The sequence below is a fragment of the Cervus canadensis genome, chromosome 20, assembly GCF_019320065.1.
Source record: "Cervus canadensis isolate Bull #8, Minnesota chromosome 20, ASM1932006v1, whole genome shotgun sequence".
Lineage (NCBI taxonomy): Eukaryota > Metazoa > Chordata > Mammalia > Artiodactyla > Cervidae > Cervus > Cervus canadensis.
In genome coordinates this window covers 45301147-45317246 of record NC_057405.1, presented here as the reverse complement: position 1 = coordinate 45317246, position 16100 = coordinate 45301147, and the positions used below count along the sequence as shown (strand labels likewise).

The 16100-nt window shown below is 42.0% G+C and overlaps 1 protein-coding gene across 2 annotated transcripts in view; it reads left to right on the top strand.

Moving 5' to 3' along the window:
• DCBLD1 (discoidin, CUB and LCCL domain containing 1) overlaps positions 1-16100 on the top strand; it is a 91599-nt gene that overhangs the window by 25015 nt on the left and 50484 nt on the right. For both annotated transcript variants that reach the window (XM_043439094.1, XM_043439095.1), the window contains exon 2: positions 2042-2254. In XM_043439094.1, the coding sequence (XP_043295029.1) occupies positions 2042-2254 (213 nt within the window). The remainder of the gene's footprint in view (positions 1-2041; positions 2255-16100) is intronic.

The window sequence follows — 16100 nt, the reverse complement described above, 5'->3', positions numbered from 1 at the left end:
TGAGTAACTAACACTTACACTTTTCCCCCAGTCCAGCCTCCCAACTTGGAATCTTGAGAGTTCAGTTCAGTTCAGTCGCTTGCTCCTGTTAATTTCATGGCTGCAGTCACCATCTGCAGATTTTGGAGCTCCAAAAAATAAAGTCTGTCACCGTTTGTATTGTTTCCCCATCTATTTGCCATGAAGTAATGGGAGCAGATGCCATGATCTTTGTTTTCTGAATGTTGAGCTTTAAACCAACTTTTTCACTCTCCTCTTTCACTTTCATCAAGAGGCTCTTGAGTTCTTCTTCGCTTGGGCAGGGCTGTCCCTCGACCTTGACTGCTGGTTTGGCACAGATTCTCCCACCCTTATTTTAATGAGGCTTCCAATACCATTTTGGGCTTCCCTGGTGGCTCAGTGGTAAAAGAATCCGCCTGCCAATGCAGGAGACCCGAGTTCTTTCCCTGTGTCAGGAAGATCCCCTGGAGAAGGAAATGGCACTCCACTCCAGTATTCTTGCCTGGAGAATCTCATGGACAGAGGAGCCTGGTGGGCTATAGTCGACGGTGTCGCAGAGTCAGACATGACTGAGCTACTAAACGGCAACCATCACTGTTTGGGCTGCAAGCCTCAGGGCAAGAAGGAGGTGGGATAAAAGAAGACCCCAGATGAATCCTGTAGCAGGGGCTAGACTGGAGAAGGAAGAAGGCTGCCTAGGGCTTCAGATTCCCATGATGACCTAGCTAGGGCTTCTGCTATAGGAGGCTTTGGTCTGCCTTCTGTTACCACCACAGAGGTTCTTCTCCAACAGACTTCTGCTTTCTCTCCCTCTGGCTAAGGGCAAAAATTCTGGCTTTGTTTCTCTGAAACTGTACTAATCATAGGCATTTTGTGCTTTGAATTCAACGTATGCTCCTTTATCTTGCAGCCCACCCAGTTTTACATGCTGTCAGATAATTTGGTTGCTTTAATTTACTGGAGCAACTTGGTGGTCAGTTGATTAAACTTCCCTATTCAGAAAGCCTTAAGAGAATTCCTTATTTTAGTGAAGTAGTGAGAATTCACTGAAATAGATTCTCTCTTGCCCTCTTTGGCACTTTGTTTAAGCTCCTGCAATGGCAGGGGCGCCTAGAATTATAGTTATCTGAGCATGTGACTGTCTCCCATTTCACTTTGAGTGGTGAACAGCCATTGCTACTTGTATGTGTCTCCAACAACGCCATGTCCGGCAGGTGGCAAGCACAAAATTCATGATACGTCCTGAGTCTATTGTGTGTGCTCAGTTGTGTCCAGCTCTGCGATCCTTTGGACTATAGCCCGCCAGGCTCCTCTATCCATAGGGATTCTCCAGGCAAGAATACTGAACTGGGTTGCCGTTTCCTGCTCCAGGGAATCTTCCCAACCCCGAGGTTGAACCTGCATCTCCTGCATTAGCAGGCGAATTCTTTACCGCTGAGTCACCTGGGAAGCCTCCAAGTCTCCAAATCTGTGGCTGTAATTAACTGAGATATGAATGTGGGATGATTGTTAATCCCCAGTTGAATGACAGGCTCTTACACATAGTCCACTCAGCATGAGTCTCAGATTCTCCAGAAGCGTTTTTGCATACCTGATCCCATTTAATCAGGACAATTACCCCCGAAATGAGTGGTATTTTTTTTTCCTCAGTTGCAAATTGTTTCATACCATTGGCTTGCTAATAGACAAAACCACTAATGGCAGTTCTGTGAATGCCAAGGGCCCACTGTGCAAGTGTGGATGGGTAGATGAATAGATAATTAGGAAAATAATTTGATTAAATTATGTGTTTGCAAAGGGCTTACCATACTAATACATGAAACATTTTGATCAACAATGTTCAGAAGATTAAGCTGAGAAATAAGAGATGAAATAACCTGGAATAATAGATATTGTGTAATAATTAAAACAATTTTTATTTTTAGCTTTTCTGTCTCCATAGAAGAAATAAAATGCATAAGGTGAAGATTATAATGAACTTTCTCAGCTCTCAGTAAGAATTCATTTCACTTACTTCTTGTGTCCTTTTTTTCTTTACCAGGTGATGGCTGTGGGCACATAGTGACCTATAAGGACAGTGGCACCATGACATCTAAGAATTATCCAGGGACGTACCCCAATCACACTGCTTGTGAAAGGACTCTCACAGTACCTAAGGGGAAGAGATTGATTCTGAGGTTGGGAGATTTGGATATTGAATCCCAGACCTGTGCCTCTGACTACCTTCTCTTCACTAGCTCTTCTGATCAATATGGTAAGAAAAGAGCTCTCACTTTCTGCAAGTGGGGGAAATTTTGAGATGTGGAGAGGAGGCAAGTGGTGTGTTCATGAGCGTCACAGCCTGGGGAGATCTGAAGAGAAACTTGCCCTTTGTAGACTCAGGGTTGTTCACGTGGATACACTTGCTTCATAAGCCGCAACAAAGACAACTGAGGAAGTATTAGCATTTTGTGTGGATCTTGGAGCTTAGTTTGAGTTTATGTCTTGCTGGGAAGAGAACTGGAGATGTGTATGTAGCATTTGGCTAAAATATCTACAGTTCATTCATTCATGTGACGAATACGCATTGAACAGTGGTCACGTGTTCAAGTACTCTGTGAAGGACTAAGTGGGATATAGCAGTGAAAAGACAGAGTTCCTCTTTTCGTGACGCTTGTATTGTTGGAGGGACAAGTGGAAAACAACAAGCAAATGCATCTACAATGTGAGAGGTAGTGAGGAAGAAAAATAAGGAATAAGAAAAGTAAGTCATCCTAAGGTGATGTCAAGTCTGGTTCTGAGTGTGTTTGTGTTCAGATGGGATGGTCAAGAAGCCTTCTCCAACAAGAGGGCATTTGAGCAGAGACCCAAGTGGACTGAACGAAGGCACACCACACCTATGTCTATGGGCAGGTTTCTGGGTAGGGGAATGGCAAGTGCAGAGGACAGTTTTCAGAGTAACCTTTTGAAATTAAGCTCTTTGTGGTTTCAATATGCTGTTAGCACACTGGTATCTGAACTCACATTAACAGTGACCCTACAGTCCTTAGCCCAAGGAAACAACTTGGATTTAGATGACCAGAAAACAAGAACAGAGTCTTATATACAGGTTCTTCCGAGGTTAGAGTTTTTCTGAAATTCACTGTGCATACAGCTCTGAAAATGATACAGGTTTTAAGCAAAACCCTGTCCACCTGCTAGTTTCGTAGGTAATTTCTCTCAAGCACACAGCTTTCTGGGCTGTCTTTACCTTTGTACCCAGAGAGTCTGCACTCCTCCCAGTGTGCTGCCTCCTCCCAGCATGAAAGCCCAGACCAGCCCGGAGACTCTTCAGGGGTCTAAAGTTACCTAGCCCTCATGGAGGAAATGGAGAAGGCAATGGCACCCCACTCCAGTACTCTTGCCTGGAGAATCCCATGGACGGAGGAGCCTGGCAGGCTGCAGTCCATGGGGTCGCTAAGAGTCAGACACGACTGAGTGACTTCACTTTCACTTTTCACCTTCATGCATTGGAGAAGGAAATGGCAACCCACTCCAGTGTTCTTGTCTGGAGAATCCCAGGGACGGGGGAGCCTGGTGGGCTGCCGTCTGTGGGGTTGCACAGAGTCGGACACGACTGAAGCGACTTAGCAGCAGCAGTAGCATGGAGGGAGAAAACCTAAGTTTTGTTTTGTTTTTTAATGCCTGGGAATATTATCTGTTGTAATGATGGCTCAGTTACTCTGACAGTAAAGATGGTTGATTTCATAAAATTTGTTGTTGTTCAGTCACTAAGTCATGTCGGACTCTTTGCTATCCCATGAACTGCAGCAGGTCAGGCTGCCCTGGCCTTCACAATCTCTCTAAGTTTGCTCAAACTCATGTCCATTGAGTCGGTGATGCCAGCCAATCATCTCATCCTCTGTTGCCTCCTTCTCCTGCCTTCAATCTTTCCCAGCATCAGGGAAAGATTTCCTATGAGTCGGCTTTTCATATCAGGTGGCCAAAGTATTGGACCTTCAGCTTCAGCATCAGTCCTTCCAGTGAATATTCAAGGTTGATTTCCTTTAGGATTGACTGGTTTGATCTCCTTGCTGTCCAAGGGACTCTCAAGAGTCTTCTCCAGCACCACAGTTTGTGGAGAAGGGAATGGCAACCTACTTCAGTATTCTTGCCTTGAGAAGCCCATGAACAGTGTGAAAAGACTTTCATAAAATTAAATTGCAATTAACAAGTTGCAAGTTTTTAATTCCAGTTTGACTCAAAGGGGAAAAATGCAAATTCCAGGGGGTGCTGGGAGCACTTACTGTTCAGGTAGCTCTGGTAATGGCAGGTGTATTAATTTACGGAGGCACTCTTTAGGGAATCCCTCACTAGCCAGGACATTCCCTCCAGATTCAGAAGGGGGCCCTGAGTGTCAGAGCTCCTGTGTAGAATGTGAGGGAAGGTGCTCCAGGGCCAGGACGGCTTCCTCATGGCTCGTCTCTCTGGAGAAGCATCTGCTTTCCCTGAAGATGAACAGTTAACTCTACCAACTGACAGAGCAGCAGTCTGATCGTCTCTGTTGCTTTAGGTCTCAGCTTAGGGGCTGAGGTGAGAACTAGAAAGGGGCGCAGATTGTTCTGAAGCACGATTGGAGAATGGGTGTGGCTTTCCCATGCGTTTTTGATGTGTGTTCACGAACAGAAAAGAGGAAAAGCCTGGGATTTAACTGTATTTTGAGAACTTCCCTGGTGGCTCAGATGGTAAAGAATCTGCCTGCAATGCAGGAGACCCGGGCTTGATCCCTGGGACGGGAAGATCCTCTGGAGAAGGGAATGGCAATCCACTCCCAGTATTCTTGCCTGGAGAATCCCACGGACAGAGGAGCCTGGCAGGCTATAGTCCTTGGGTCTCAAAGAGTCGGACATGACTGAGTGACTAGCATTTAACTGCATTTTAGGAGCTGGGTTACAAGGTGATCATGGTTGGCATCAGAGCACTCTATTCCACGTTTCTAGCTTCTTGAATTTTCAAGAGTTAGACACTTCACTTGGAAGTGAGTAATGAATTGCCATTCATTTCAATAAAACCTAGTAAATTCATTTTTCTCTTCAGATTTTTTTCCTACATAGTTATGCTTGTTTTTTAAAAACAAAATATATGCTCATTATAGAAGTAAGCATATTCATTGTATGCCAGGCATAGGTTTGGCCTTAGGTAGATTTTCTGGAATCCTCATATTCCCCCCTGCAAGGCTGTTACTATTGACTTTTTTTTGCAAATAGAGAAACTGAGGCATGATGAGTTTTGTTGTTTCATTCTTTTTTCTTTTTTTTACTGTACTGTGTAGCTTGTGGAATCTTAGTTCCCCAACCAGAGACTGAACCTGGGTCCTGGCAGTGAAATCATTGTGTCCTAACTAACTACTGGACTGTCAGGGAGTTCCCAAGATTTTTTTTTTTTTTTCAACTAACATGCTGAAGATCACACAGCTAGTTAAGGGCTGAAAGGAAAATTTATGTCTATGTCTCTGTGGTTTCAAGACATCTGTTTCCAGATGTCTCTTTCTCCTCAAGTCCCAACACCCAAAGAAAGCCTCATGCTCAACTGCCTTCCCAGGGGGCTCCGCCCAGTACTACATCAGACAGCAATTTTGCCTAAAACACAAGTGTAGTTAAAATTTTGGGTTGGGGATGTTCTTAAGATAAAATACTTATTGATGCTTAGAATTAGTTTATTTTGAGACTACTTTAAAGATTTCTTGATCAGTCACATTAAGGCAAATCTAGTAGACAGGAATAATAGAAATTAGTAATGAAAGGACTACACGGAAAGGAAATTAGAATATTTCAATCCTAGAAGCATATTTTAGAAGAATTAAATGGCTCAGCCACATAGAGCGGGTATACACATGCATATGCATGTATGTTGCATCTGTATATTTGTGTCTTTGTATAATAATTCTGAAGAGCATTCTTGGAGAAGCTGCTTATTCATATATTTGTACTTATATTTCATCCAGTGATTTGAATATAGTAGATACTCTGTGAATAAATGATTTAAAAAGTAAATGGGCAAGTTCAGTGGCAAGGAACCAGTTAAGTAAAGCATATAATACTTATTTGCAATATTAAACAGCTATCTGTTAAAAAGACAGTTAAATGGAAAGCTTCTTATGGTGATGTTGTTGTTGAGTTGCTAAGTTGTGTCCGACTCTTCTGCGACACCACATACTGTAGCCCACCAGGCTCCTTTATCCGTGGGATTTCCCAGGAAAAAAATACTGGAGTGGGTTGCCAGTTTCTTCTCCAGGGCATCTTCCTGATCCAGGGATTGAATCCAGGTCTCCTGCATTGGCAGGTAGATCCTTTACCACTGAGCCATGATGTAGTGTTAGGTGAAATATGAATACATAGTAATGTTATAATAATAGAAAAAAGCCTCTAACCAGAGTGAGAACATGACTGCAGCAAATTGTTAGGAGGAGGATTTTAGAAGGTTCAACTTGGTGTATTGTTTTTGTCTTCCCTTGACTTTGTTTTCTTTAATAAACGTTTGTTTCTTAATAAAAACAAGTAGATTTTCTTTGACTAAGATTACTGACTTTAGACCTATATTTAATTTAGTTAAAACAGTCCCCTGGTCAGTTTGAACTTCCTGGCATCTGCCAAGAAGGAAGAGGAGGCTGGAGTGCTTTGTTGGCCTGGGCGAGCTGAGGGAGTGGGCTTTCCTGTGGGGCTCTTGTCCCGCTCCCTGGAGGAGGTGAGGCCCCTCTGCAGCCAGTGTGGCCCCAAGACTGTGGAGGGGGTGGTCCCAGGGACCCACAGAACCTGGAGGAGAGTGTGCACTGCAGTCCCCCTGTGGGAGAGTGGGGGTAGAAATACACGATCAGGAATACTGCCTGCAATTCCAGTATACTGGGCTCTAACAGTTACATGTGTGGCTGAAACAGCTAAATAGTTTTGGTTTATCCAGCTGAGATTTTTTTCAGTTAATTGCTAAGACCCATTGCCAAGAGATTTTAAGACTCAACACTGTCAGACTTTTAAATGTGGAGTTAATTTTTTGAAAAAGAATTATGTCTTCTGGCATTCATGTTTGGAAGCTCTGCCAAGAGTGGACATAGTTGGAATGTGATTCATTAACCACTGTGAATAAGCTGAGGTTGTACAGTTTTTAATCATTGTGCATGTAATTTATAATGGTTCCCCCTGCCCACCTCACACCGATTTTGTTTTAAGGGTTTGGTGCATATACTTTGAGTGCTTTCATTCATGGTAGTAAAATGTACTATAAACAGGTGTGACCCACATCAGCCTTCCCAGTGATCAAGCAAAATATACACCTGATCTCACTGATTGTTAAGAGACCTGATACAAACAATGTGGGGTTATTCTTCTTCTGTTTGTCATGTATTATAATTATGGCTGATATTTCAGATTCTAACATCAATTTGAAGAGTGCACTTATATACCTGTGGCTGAATTAAGACACTGATCCTCCTTTTTAAAATACTCTTTAAACAGCCATGAATCAACAACTTTATCAGGCTTACTCTAGAACATATGTTAAGAGCGAGGCATGAATCTTCAGTTCAGTTCAGTTCAGCTGCTCAGTCGTGTCCGAGTCTTTGCAACCTCATGGGCTGCAGCATGCCAGGCTTCCCTGTCCATCACCATCTCCCGGAGCTTACTCAAACTCATGTCCGTCGAGTCAGTGATGATTTTCAGCCATCTCATCCTCTGTCGTCCCCTTCTCCTCCTGCCCTCAATTTTCCCAACAACAGGGTCTTTTCCGATGAGTTAGTTCTTCCCATCAGGTGGCCAAAATATTGGAGTTTCAGCTTCAGCATCCGTCCTTCCAATGAACATTCAGGACTGATCTCCTTTAGGATGGACTGGTTGGATCTCCTTGCAGTCCAAAGGACTCTCAAGAGTCTTCTCCAACACCACAGTTCAAAAGCATAAATTCTTTGACACTCAGCTTTCTTTATAGTCCAACTCTCACATCCGTAAATGAGAGTATGATTCTCAAGATGTTTTTAAACATAAACTTTTAAACTTATAAACATTTTTGGATATAAAACATATATACTGACTTTTAAGATCATGTGTACTAATATCCTGGCCAAAAAAAAATTTAAGAAGTATCATACTTTTCTTAGAGATTTTTTTTCACTGTTACTAAGGGCATTTTGCATTTCAGTTTGAGGCCAAAGTAACAGAGACTTCCTTCAAAAGAAACAGCCATGTCCCTTCCTGGTCTAGAATCCAGTCAGGATCATGAAGCATTTAGTTGTATAGTTCAGTTCAGGTTGCTGCTTCAGGATTGATTCTCAATCTCCTCCCTTTTATATTTGTGATATAAAATAATAAGAAATTAGTTGTATAAAACGTTAAGATATCTTGAACTTGTGGGGAGAGTAGGTGCTGATTCAGGCATTGTGTCGTGCCAATATACCTACATTTAAAATATGAAATGTCTCATGTTGTTTTATTCATGAGACTGAAGAGGGAAGACTGTGGATTCATACTAAAGATCATTATTCTCAACTTTAAAACTTGTTAGGCACCCTGTAACCTTAAGTTAAGGTTAAGTTAATGTTAAGGTAATGTAATGGAACTTAATGTTAAGTTCCATTTCCAGTCTTGCTGACCACAAAGAAGTCACCCAGAGGTTTGTTTCTGCTACCACTGTTTGTGGGGACCCCAGTGAAACTGTCATTTCTGCTTCCTGATATTTCAAGATTTACTAGGTCCCAGTTTTCCATGAAAGCTGATCTTCCCCCAGTGGGTAGAGTTTAGGGCTGTTCCTCAACCCCCTGAAGGACCTGCTGGAAGAATCTTGGTGGGAATATTGGTCCCTTGGGATCTCAAAGGACCTTGTTCTGATGGAGTTTCATAGACTCCCACACCCAGGTCACTGTGGACCAGTAAAACCAGGCCTTCAGCATGGACTGAGATGAACGCTTCTGTTTCTGTGTAGAGTTTTCACTTGGGCTTAAGAGGGCAGACTCCGGAATTAGACTGCCTAACTCCAAATTCCTGCTTTACTGCTTATTTTTAAATTACTTTGACCTTGAGCAAATGCCTTAGTTTTCTGTGTCTCCATATTCCCTTCTTCAAAATGGGCAAAATAACAATATCTGCCACATATGGGTGAGTGAAGCACTTGTATATATAACTTTAAAGTAAAATGTGTGGCCCATAATAAGCACTCAGTCAACGTTAGCTACCATCATCATTCCCTCCCTCCTTCCCCTCCTCTTCCTGCCTCTCCCCTGCCTTTCCAGCCGCTCCTCCTCCTCAGTGGGCTAGAATACAGTCTACTGTTTGTCTAACATGTCTAAGTGCAGAGAACACATCAGTCCCTCTTGCTACCCCACGCGCTCTCCTTTCACCCAGAAGAGGCTAAGCTGCAGCAGGACACGCCATCTACACCTCCTGGTGCATCCCTGGTAACCCAAGTTTATCCAGATCAGTCCCAGCCTGTGGCAGGGGTTCCCTGAGTCAGAAGTAGCTTCATGGACAGATTTTCTCCATACAGCTTCATGAGATGAGCAGAGAACCCATGTTCCCTAAGCCCATAGTTCATTCAGTTTGGCTTATTTTGTTTTTTTTTTTTCCCCCCTCTGCCACCACCAGTTCACATTTTGTGTCTATTTCTTATAGAAAAAACTTCCTGATTTTCTCCTCTTTTCTTTCACCAGTCTCCATTCCCTCCAGGCCATCTAAGATTATCTTGTTAAATATTGTTGTGATGATTTCTTTATTTCAAAAATGGTTAATTGTGCCCCACTGTCTACAGACAATCACTAGCTTGGTGTTCAAGGCTGGCTCACTCACTCTCTTCCCCACCCACATTTCCAGCCACATCTCTGAGTCTCTGCATCCCAATGCCTTTTCCAAATAAACACATCAAACAGTTTCATGTTCAGTACTTTTGATGATGTCATTTCTTCTGCATGTCCCTCTCCTGTTCCCCCTACTTTTCTGCCCCTTCTAAAACACACACACACACACACACACACATATACACAGTGTGAAGACAAGCAAATCCAATGCTAGTTACCCTAGAACCTCCTCTGATGTTCAGCAGCTCCAGATATTCCTTCTCTTGGGCTCACGTTGTTTTTCTATGCCTTCAGTGGAGCCCCAGTCTCAAGTGGAGATCATTATTTTAGCCTCTCAACTGATTCGGGGTTTCCTGAGGAAGGAATTGCATTTGATTCATCCTTTGAACATCCCCTGTTGCTTGTCATAATCTTACACTTGCAGACCCACAATTAACATTTAATGAATCAAATTGCATGCAGCTTGATTTTGGCAAACATACATTTAAAAGTCTATAATCTTATAAATTTGAGTATCTTTACTCACGCTGTAGGAAGATTTATAGTAAGATTCCTCTATCAATAAATATCTGCTCTGCATTTAAAGAAAGACTTGATTTACGTACAGTTTTAGGACTCTACTTATTATATACAAAAGACCGTGAAACTGTATAGAAGGTTCCTGCAATAGAGCATTCAGCTGTGCTCTGCGCTGGGCTTTGGGGCTCTAGAGTTACTCACTTAACCCTCATAATGGCCCTGTAAGAGGGGGCCTATTATTAGCATCCACACATAAGGAAACTGAAGCTCAAAGAGGTCAAGTCACTTGCTTGTAATCACTTAACTAGATCTGGGATTCAAGTCTGGACATTTGGCTCTAGGGACCCCATTCTTAAGCACCGTGCCATTCCCATTCAGGGTGATAAAAGCCATCTGATCTCGTGGTTTGTGCAGAAGTGAACTGTAGTTCTTGTTCATTATTTGCTGGAAGAAATGGAGACCTCTGCAAGCCTTCCCCTAGGGGTGGGTATCCTGAGAACCAAATGGAATTTTGAGAAATCACTCACATGCAGAGGGCTAGTATAAATTTAAGGCTTAAAAAAGTGCTTCTTAGTCAAGAAATTAAGGGAGACATCATAGTCAGTGAACCTAATTATAGTCAGTTAAATTAGCTGTGTTGCTAAATGACTTGGACTATGGAAAACCCAGGAAGTTCCAGAATTGTTCTCTTACATTTCCTGTACTCCCACCTCCACCCCCAGTATTTTTTTAACCATTGTCAGTGACTTAGAAATACAACGATGTGAAGTCAGCCATTAATATTTATATTACACCAGGAACAAGAGAAATGGGAAAAGTCGGAAATAATACTGAGTGTTTTGACTCATAACTACAACAAGATTTCTGTGATAATAGTTTAGAATGATATGTATCTGGCATATTGCAATAAGATCTAATCATTATGACTTCTCTGTTAAGAGAATTCCAAATAGAGAAAAACGCAAGATTGGCAGCCTCTATTTTATAGATGGTTTATGTCTCAAAGCCATATTATGGAGAATGCAAAATTCTTACGACTTCTGAAGATAAAACAAAAGCCTATGGAGAAGCTTTTGGAAAATTGTTTTGGGGTTTCCGACACCCCAGAAATGCATTTTCCTCTATCACTGGGGCAGCTTTGGTGGACATGCTTAAGAAGGACTGCTTTTTCTTTTGCTTTGTTTTGCCTTTTATACCAAGATAGAATTCAGAAAGAATTGTAAGCATATGAAAAAGTTAGGTGACTTCCCTGGCAGTCCAGTGGTTAAGACTCTGCACTTCCACTGCTGCAGGGGGCGCTGGTTCCATCCCTGGTTGGGGACCTAAGATCCCACATGCTGCATGGCACGGCCAAAATTTTTTTTAAAATACAAATAAAATGTATCTCTTAAAAAAGTTGTATCAGCCAGAATGTTCCATGCTAGATGTCTCATTAACATAACCATAAGCCTCAAGGAAAAAAAATATTGGCCTCTTCCTTCTCCTTTTCCTCAAGCACTTCCCCAGAGATACACTGTGGTTCATTTCAGCAAATTGCCATCTTTTGTTGGGCAAAAAGTAATCGCCTAGGTAGATTCTGGAGTGAAGGCACTTCTTGACCCAAGTCCCATAGCCCCAAGGAAAGCTGCACCTTTGTCTAGGAATCTGCCTGATTCATTTATCATCTGTCACTGATTTTTGTCTGGGAACCAGAGACCAAAACTCTCCAGGGATACCACTTACGTTCTTACGTGACTATGGTTTTAATGGCACAGTCCAGGAATATCCCTTTTTTATGCAAATGTCCCTCCTTTTCAAAGAAAATGGCCCTGAAAATTCTGTAATTTTGTACACTGGCCTATTGCAATTAGCTAGCAGGACAAACCCTGCCATTTGACTGCACAGGAAAAAAAGAAAATGGACAGAAGTCCAATGGCGTTTGCAGCTTCAGCATTTCTGGAGATTGTTTTATCAGTGTACCTCTACACCCAGATCTGGGCCACATCAGGTACCACTTTCATGGCAGCTCGCCGATGGCACATCGTGTGGCTGGCTCTGCCAATGGCTTGCCCAGGGAGCATCACTTCATCTCATCGGCATGTTCTTATCTGCCATGAAAAATTAAATGTGTGAGTAAGATGGTGCTCATAAGGCTAATGAAGGCTTTTAGGAGATTTTTGGTGCTCGTTGTTCAATTTGATTTATGACAAATCTCTGGCGAGTTAGTGTTTCATTTGGTCTCTGTTTTCACCACTGCATCTGGAGAGGGAGAGATCTCCTCTTTGGTTTCTTTTAATGGCATGCATAGCATCTTTTAAACACATCTTTTCACAGATGAAACAATAATTTAGTGCCGTCAGTTTCAAGATCAAAAGCATAGACCCATCTGAAGTGACTTGGAACCGTTATTAAACAGAATACTGCCTTGTATCCGGAGACTCAGGCAGACAGGCCATGGAGAATGCAGCGTGAGGGTGAATTGCTGCATGGATTGTCAGATTGCCAGAGATTCCAGAGGGCTGGCTCCAGGCAGACAGTTCATTCTTCCTGGCAGGACAGTTGGCTTTTATTCACACGTGGGAAGATAAAGGGTTTCCTCTCTCAGCTGCTTATGGAACAGGGGATGTGCTGAGAGGAACTGGCCTACTGTGCTCAAAGCAGGCAGCTCCTAGGACTGCTAGCCCTTATTCCTTTTGTCCAAGGAGTCAGTCCATTGTCTGCCAGCTCCTGGTCTGATGTCTGGTGCCAAACGCCACATGCTACTCCATTTGGTATCACTGATGGCTTTTCCCACAATCCAGGGTGACTCACGACAAACCACAAAAGGTAGAAGGATTTATTTTTCATGATTTTCTTACTACTTGATGAACTGCCTTTCTGCTGTCTCCCAGTCGGATGGGAATTTGGGACTACAAAGACGGAACCTGCTTCCCAGACAAGGATAGAGGTAGGGAGGAGGGCAGAGTTAAACAGCAAGTCCAAGTCCTATGAAACACACAGCACTTCCAGTTGTAAAGCAGACATCCATGCAGACTGTGAGTCTTGCTTTTGGGTCTGCTAGAGTTCTTAAGAACCACTCAAAAGGGTTAGGGTTCAGCCTTGACTGTGAATTGTGGTAGTTTTACCAGCCTAGGAACATTGCGCCGGAAGAGAATGTAACCACAGTCAAAGCTAGAAGTCACCTCTGAACCCTTAATGGGTTTCCAATGACACTGGCATTGTGTATTGCTCAAATACAGGTGTAGATCCTTTTTAAAAATTGAGACAGAGAGTACCTAAGAGTAAATACATCTTTCGGGCAGGTGGGGTGGAGAAAGTCTTTCATAGAAAAAGATACCATCCTCAAGGGAGTCTGGCTGAAAACTGAGAACGCAGGACTTTCCTAGTGGCTCTGTTGTCAAGAATTCACTTGCCAATGCAGGGGACCTGGGTTCGATCCCTGGTTCGAGAAGATGCCACGCGCCGCCAAACAACTAAGCCCGTGTGCCACAGCAGCTGAAGCCCACACTCGAGGCCCCACGGGCTACAGCCCATGAAGTCCATGAGCCTAGAGCTTGTGCTCTGCAATGAGAAGCCAGTTCAGTGAGACGCCCCTGCACCACAGGTAGAGAGTAGCCCCCACTCTCTGCAACTGGAAGGAGTCCACACGTGGCAACAAAGGCCCAATGCAGCCAAAAAGTTCATTAATTAAAATAAATTAATAATTAGTTTTAAAAAAAACTGAAAGAGAGAACTTAGGATAGGCTTGTAGGATCCTTCTGTGGTTTCTAATTATTTTTCCTTCTCACTGCCAGTCACACGTCTCTGTTTTCATCACTTTTCCCTTTTAACTCCAGGAATGCAGTTATTAACCTGGAGTCTGTGAAAAGGAATCTTTATCTGTCAGACCTTCAGACAAGCAATGATTTGAATGTTTTGCCAAAGGCAATAGAGCAACCAGTCCCCAGCTTCAGTTCCCTGCTCTGGACTAAAGCTGCCTCTGCTGTGTGGCCGCTGTGCCTTGATGAACCTATCAAATAACTTTGAATGATGGCATTTGTATAGACAGGGCATATCCTATCCCTGCTAAGGTTTAGTTATGTCTTTGCAACATATCAATGAGAATGTGGGAAGGATGGTATCAGTGGGTTAAGGGTGATTAAAGGATGTGTGTGTTTACATTTTCTTTCTTTGAACTTCTTTCAGAAATGTTTACTGGGACTTTGGGGGGGATGCAGCCAAATTAGAGTTTTACTGTGTGTTTTTGATTTAGGAAATTATATGTATTGCACAGCAAGTTAGCATGATGGCATGCACTCTTATCTATACATGTAAAGTATTTAAAATTTTGCAGCCTTTCCTTTCAATTGTTCCATAAAAATCTAAAAAAACACAAAACCCTCCAATTATTCAACCGTGAGAAAGTAGGACATCCTGTCATTTGCAACAGCAAATGCTACGTGAGATGAGTCAGATAGAAAAAGACAAATAGTGTATGATCTCCATTTACATATGGAATCTAAAAAAAGACCAGTTCATAAAAACAGAAAGCAAAATGGTAGCTACCAGGGGATGGAGAGTGGGAAAATAGGATTGATGTTGTTTAAGGGTACAAACTTGCAGTGAGTAACAAATAAACCCTAGAGATTTAATGCACAGTTTAGTGAATACAGACAACAGTACTTTATTGTAATCATCAACTTGCTGAGAGACTACTACTTAATTATTGCAACCACTCAGAAGAAATGATAAGTAATAGGATAGATATGCTAATTTGGGAGAAGGAAATGGCCACCCACCCCAGTATTCTTGCTTAGAGAATTCCATGGACAGAGGACCCTGGCAGGCTACAGAGGACCCCCATGGGGTCACAAAGAGTCAGACACGACTGAGCGACCAACACAACACCACACATGCTTAGTATCCCTACAGTGACTATCATACTAAAATACATAAAGATATCAAACTAGCATGTTGTCTACCTTAAATTAGTGTTATATGTCAAATATATTTCAACTAGAAAAATGTCAAGTTCCCACTGATAATCAATTTAGACTTGCTTTTCCTCGCTGTTTTTGTTAGAACCCATTGGAATGCAATAGAAGTTTAAGGAGAAATTGGTATGGTGTCATCATCACTGTTTGGAGAAGTCTTCATGCTGTTATTTCTTCTTGGAAAAAGTAAATATGGGTTAGGAAAATATTCTGACTTATTAATAGCAACAAGTAACTGGTTATTTCATCTTTGTTGTTAGGTTTGCAAAGCAAGTATCTCACTTAACCTGTGCAAAGAACAAATGAATTTGAAACGTATTTAAAACTGAGAATCAGTTGCAAAAGTCAAGCGCAGTAATGACTCACTTTAATTTTGAAAAAACTCTTCTCATTCTACTTTATTATACAAAAATGGATTTAGTATTAATTGCCTATCTTCTGTGCTTATGAGCACTCTTAAAGATCAAAAAATCCATATAGCTACCACACTAATGATTTTCTTTCCTTTCTTTTCTATAATTTTCTTGCTTGCTTCTTCATGATATTCTGTAATGACAAGATTAAATATTTTGTGTATCTTTATAATCATGTTTTGTTTTTAAAAACCAATGTTGCAAGTAGAAAAACATTTAACTTCGTTTAAATTCAGACAATATTTGGAAGGCTGCCACATGTACAAGCTGTCTGAGAGAAAGTGATGATAGGAAAGTCCCTAACCCCAGGGAATATAGCCTAAAAGGAAGACAGGCATTATTTGTTTTCATATATTCATTTAATAGGTACTTAGTGCATGAGTAACTCTTTATATCCTAGGTTCCATTCTAAATTATTTGCGA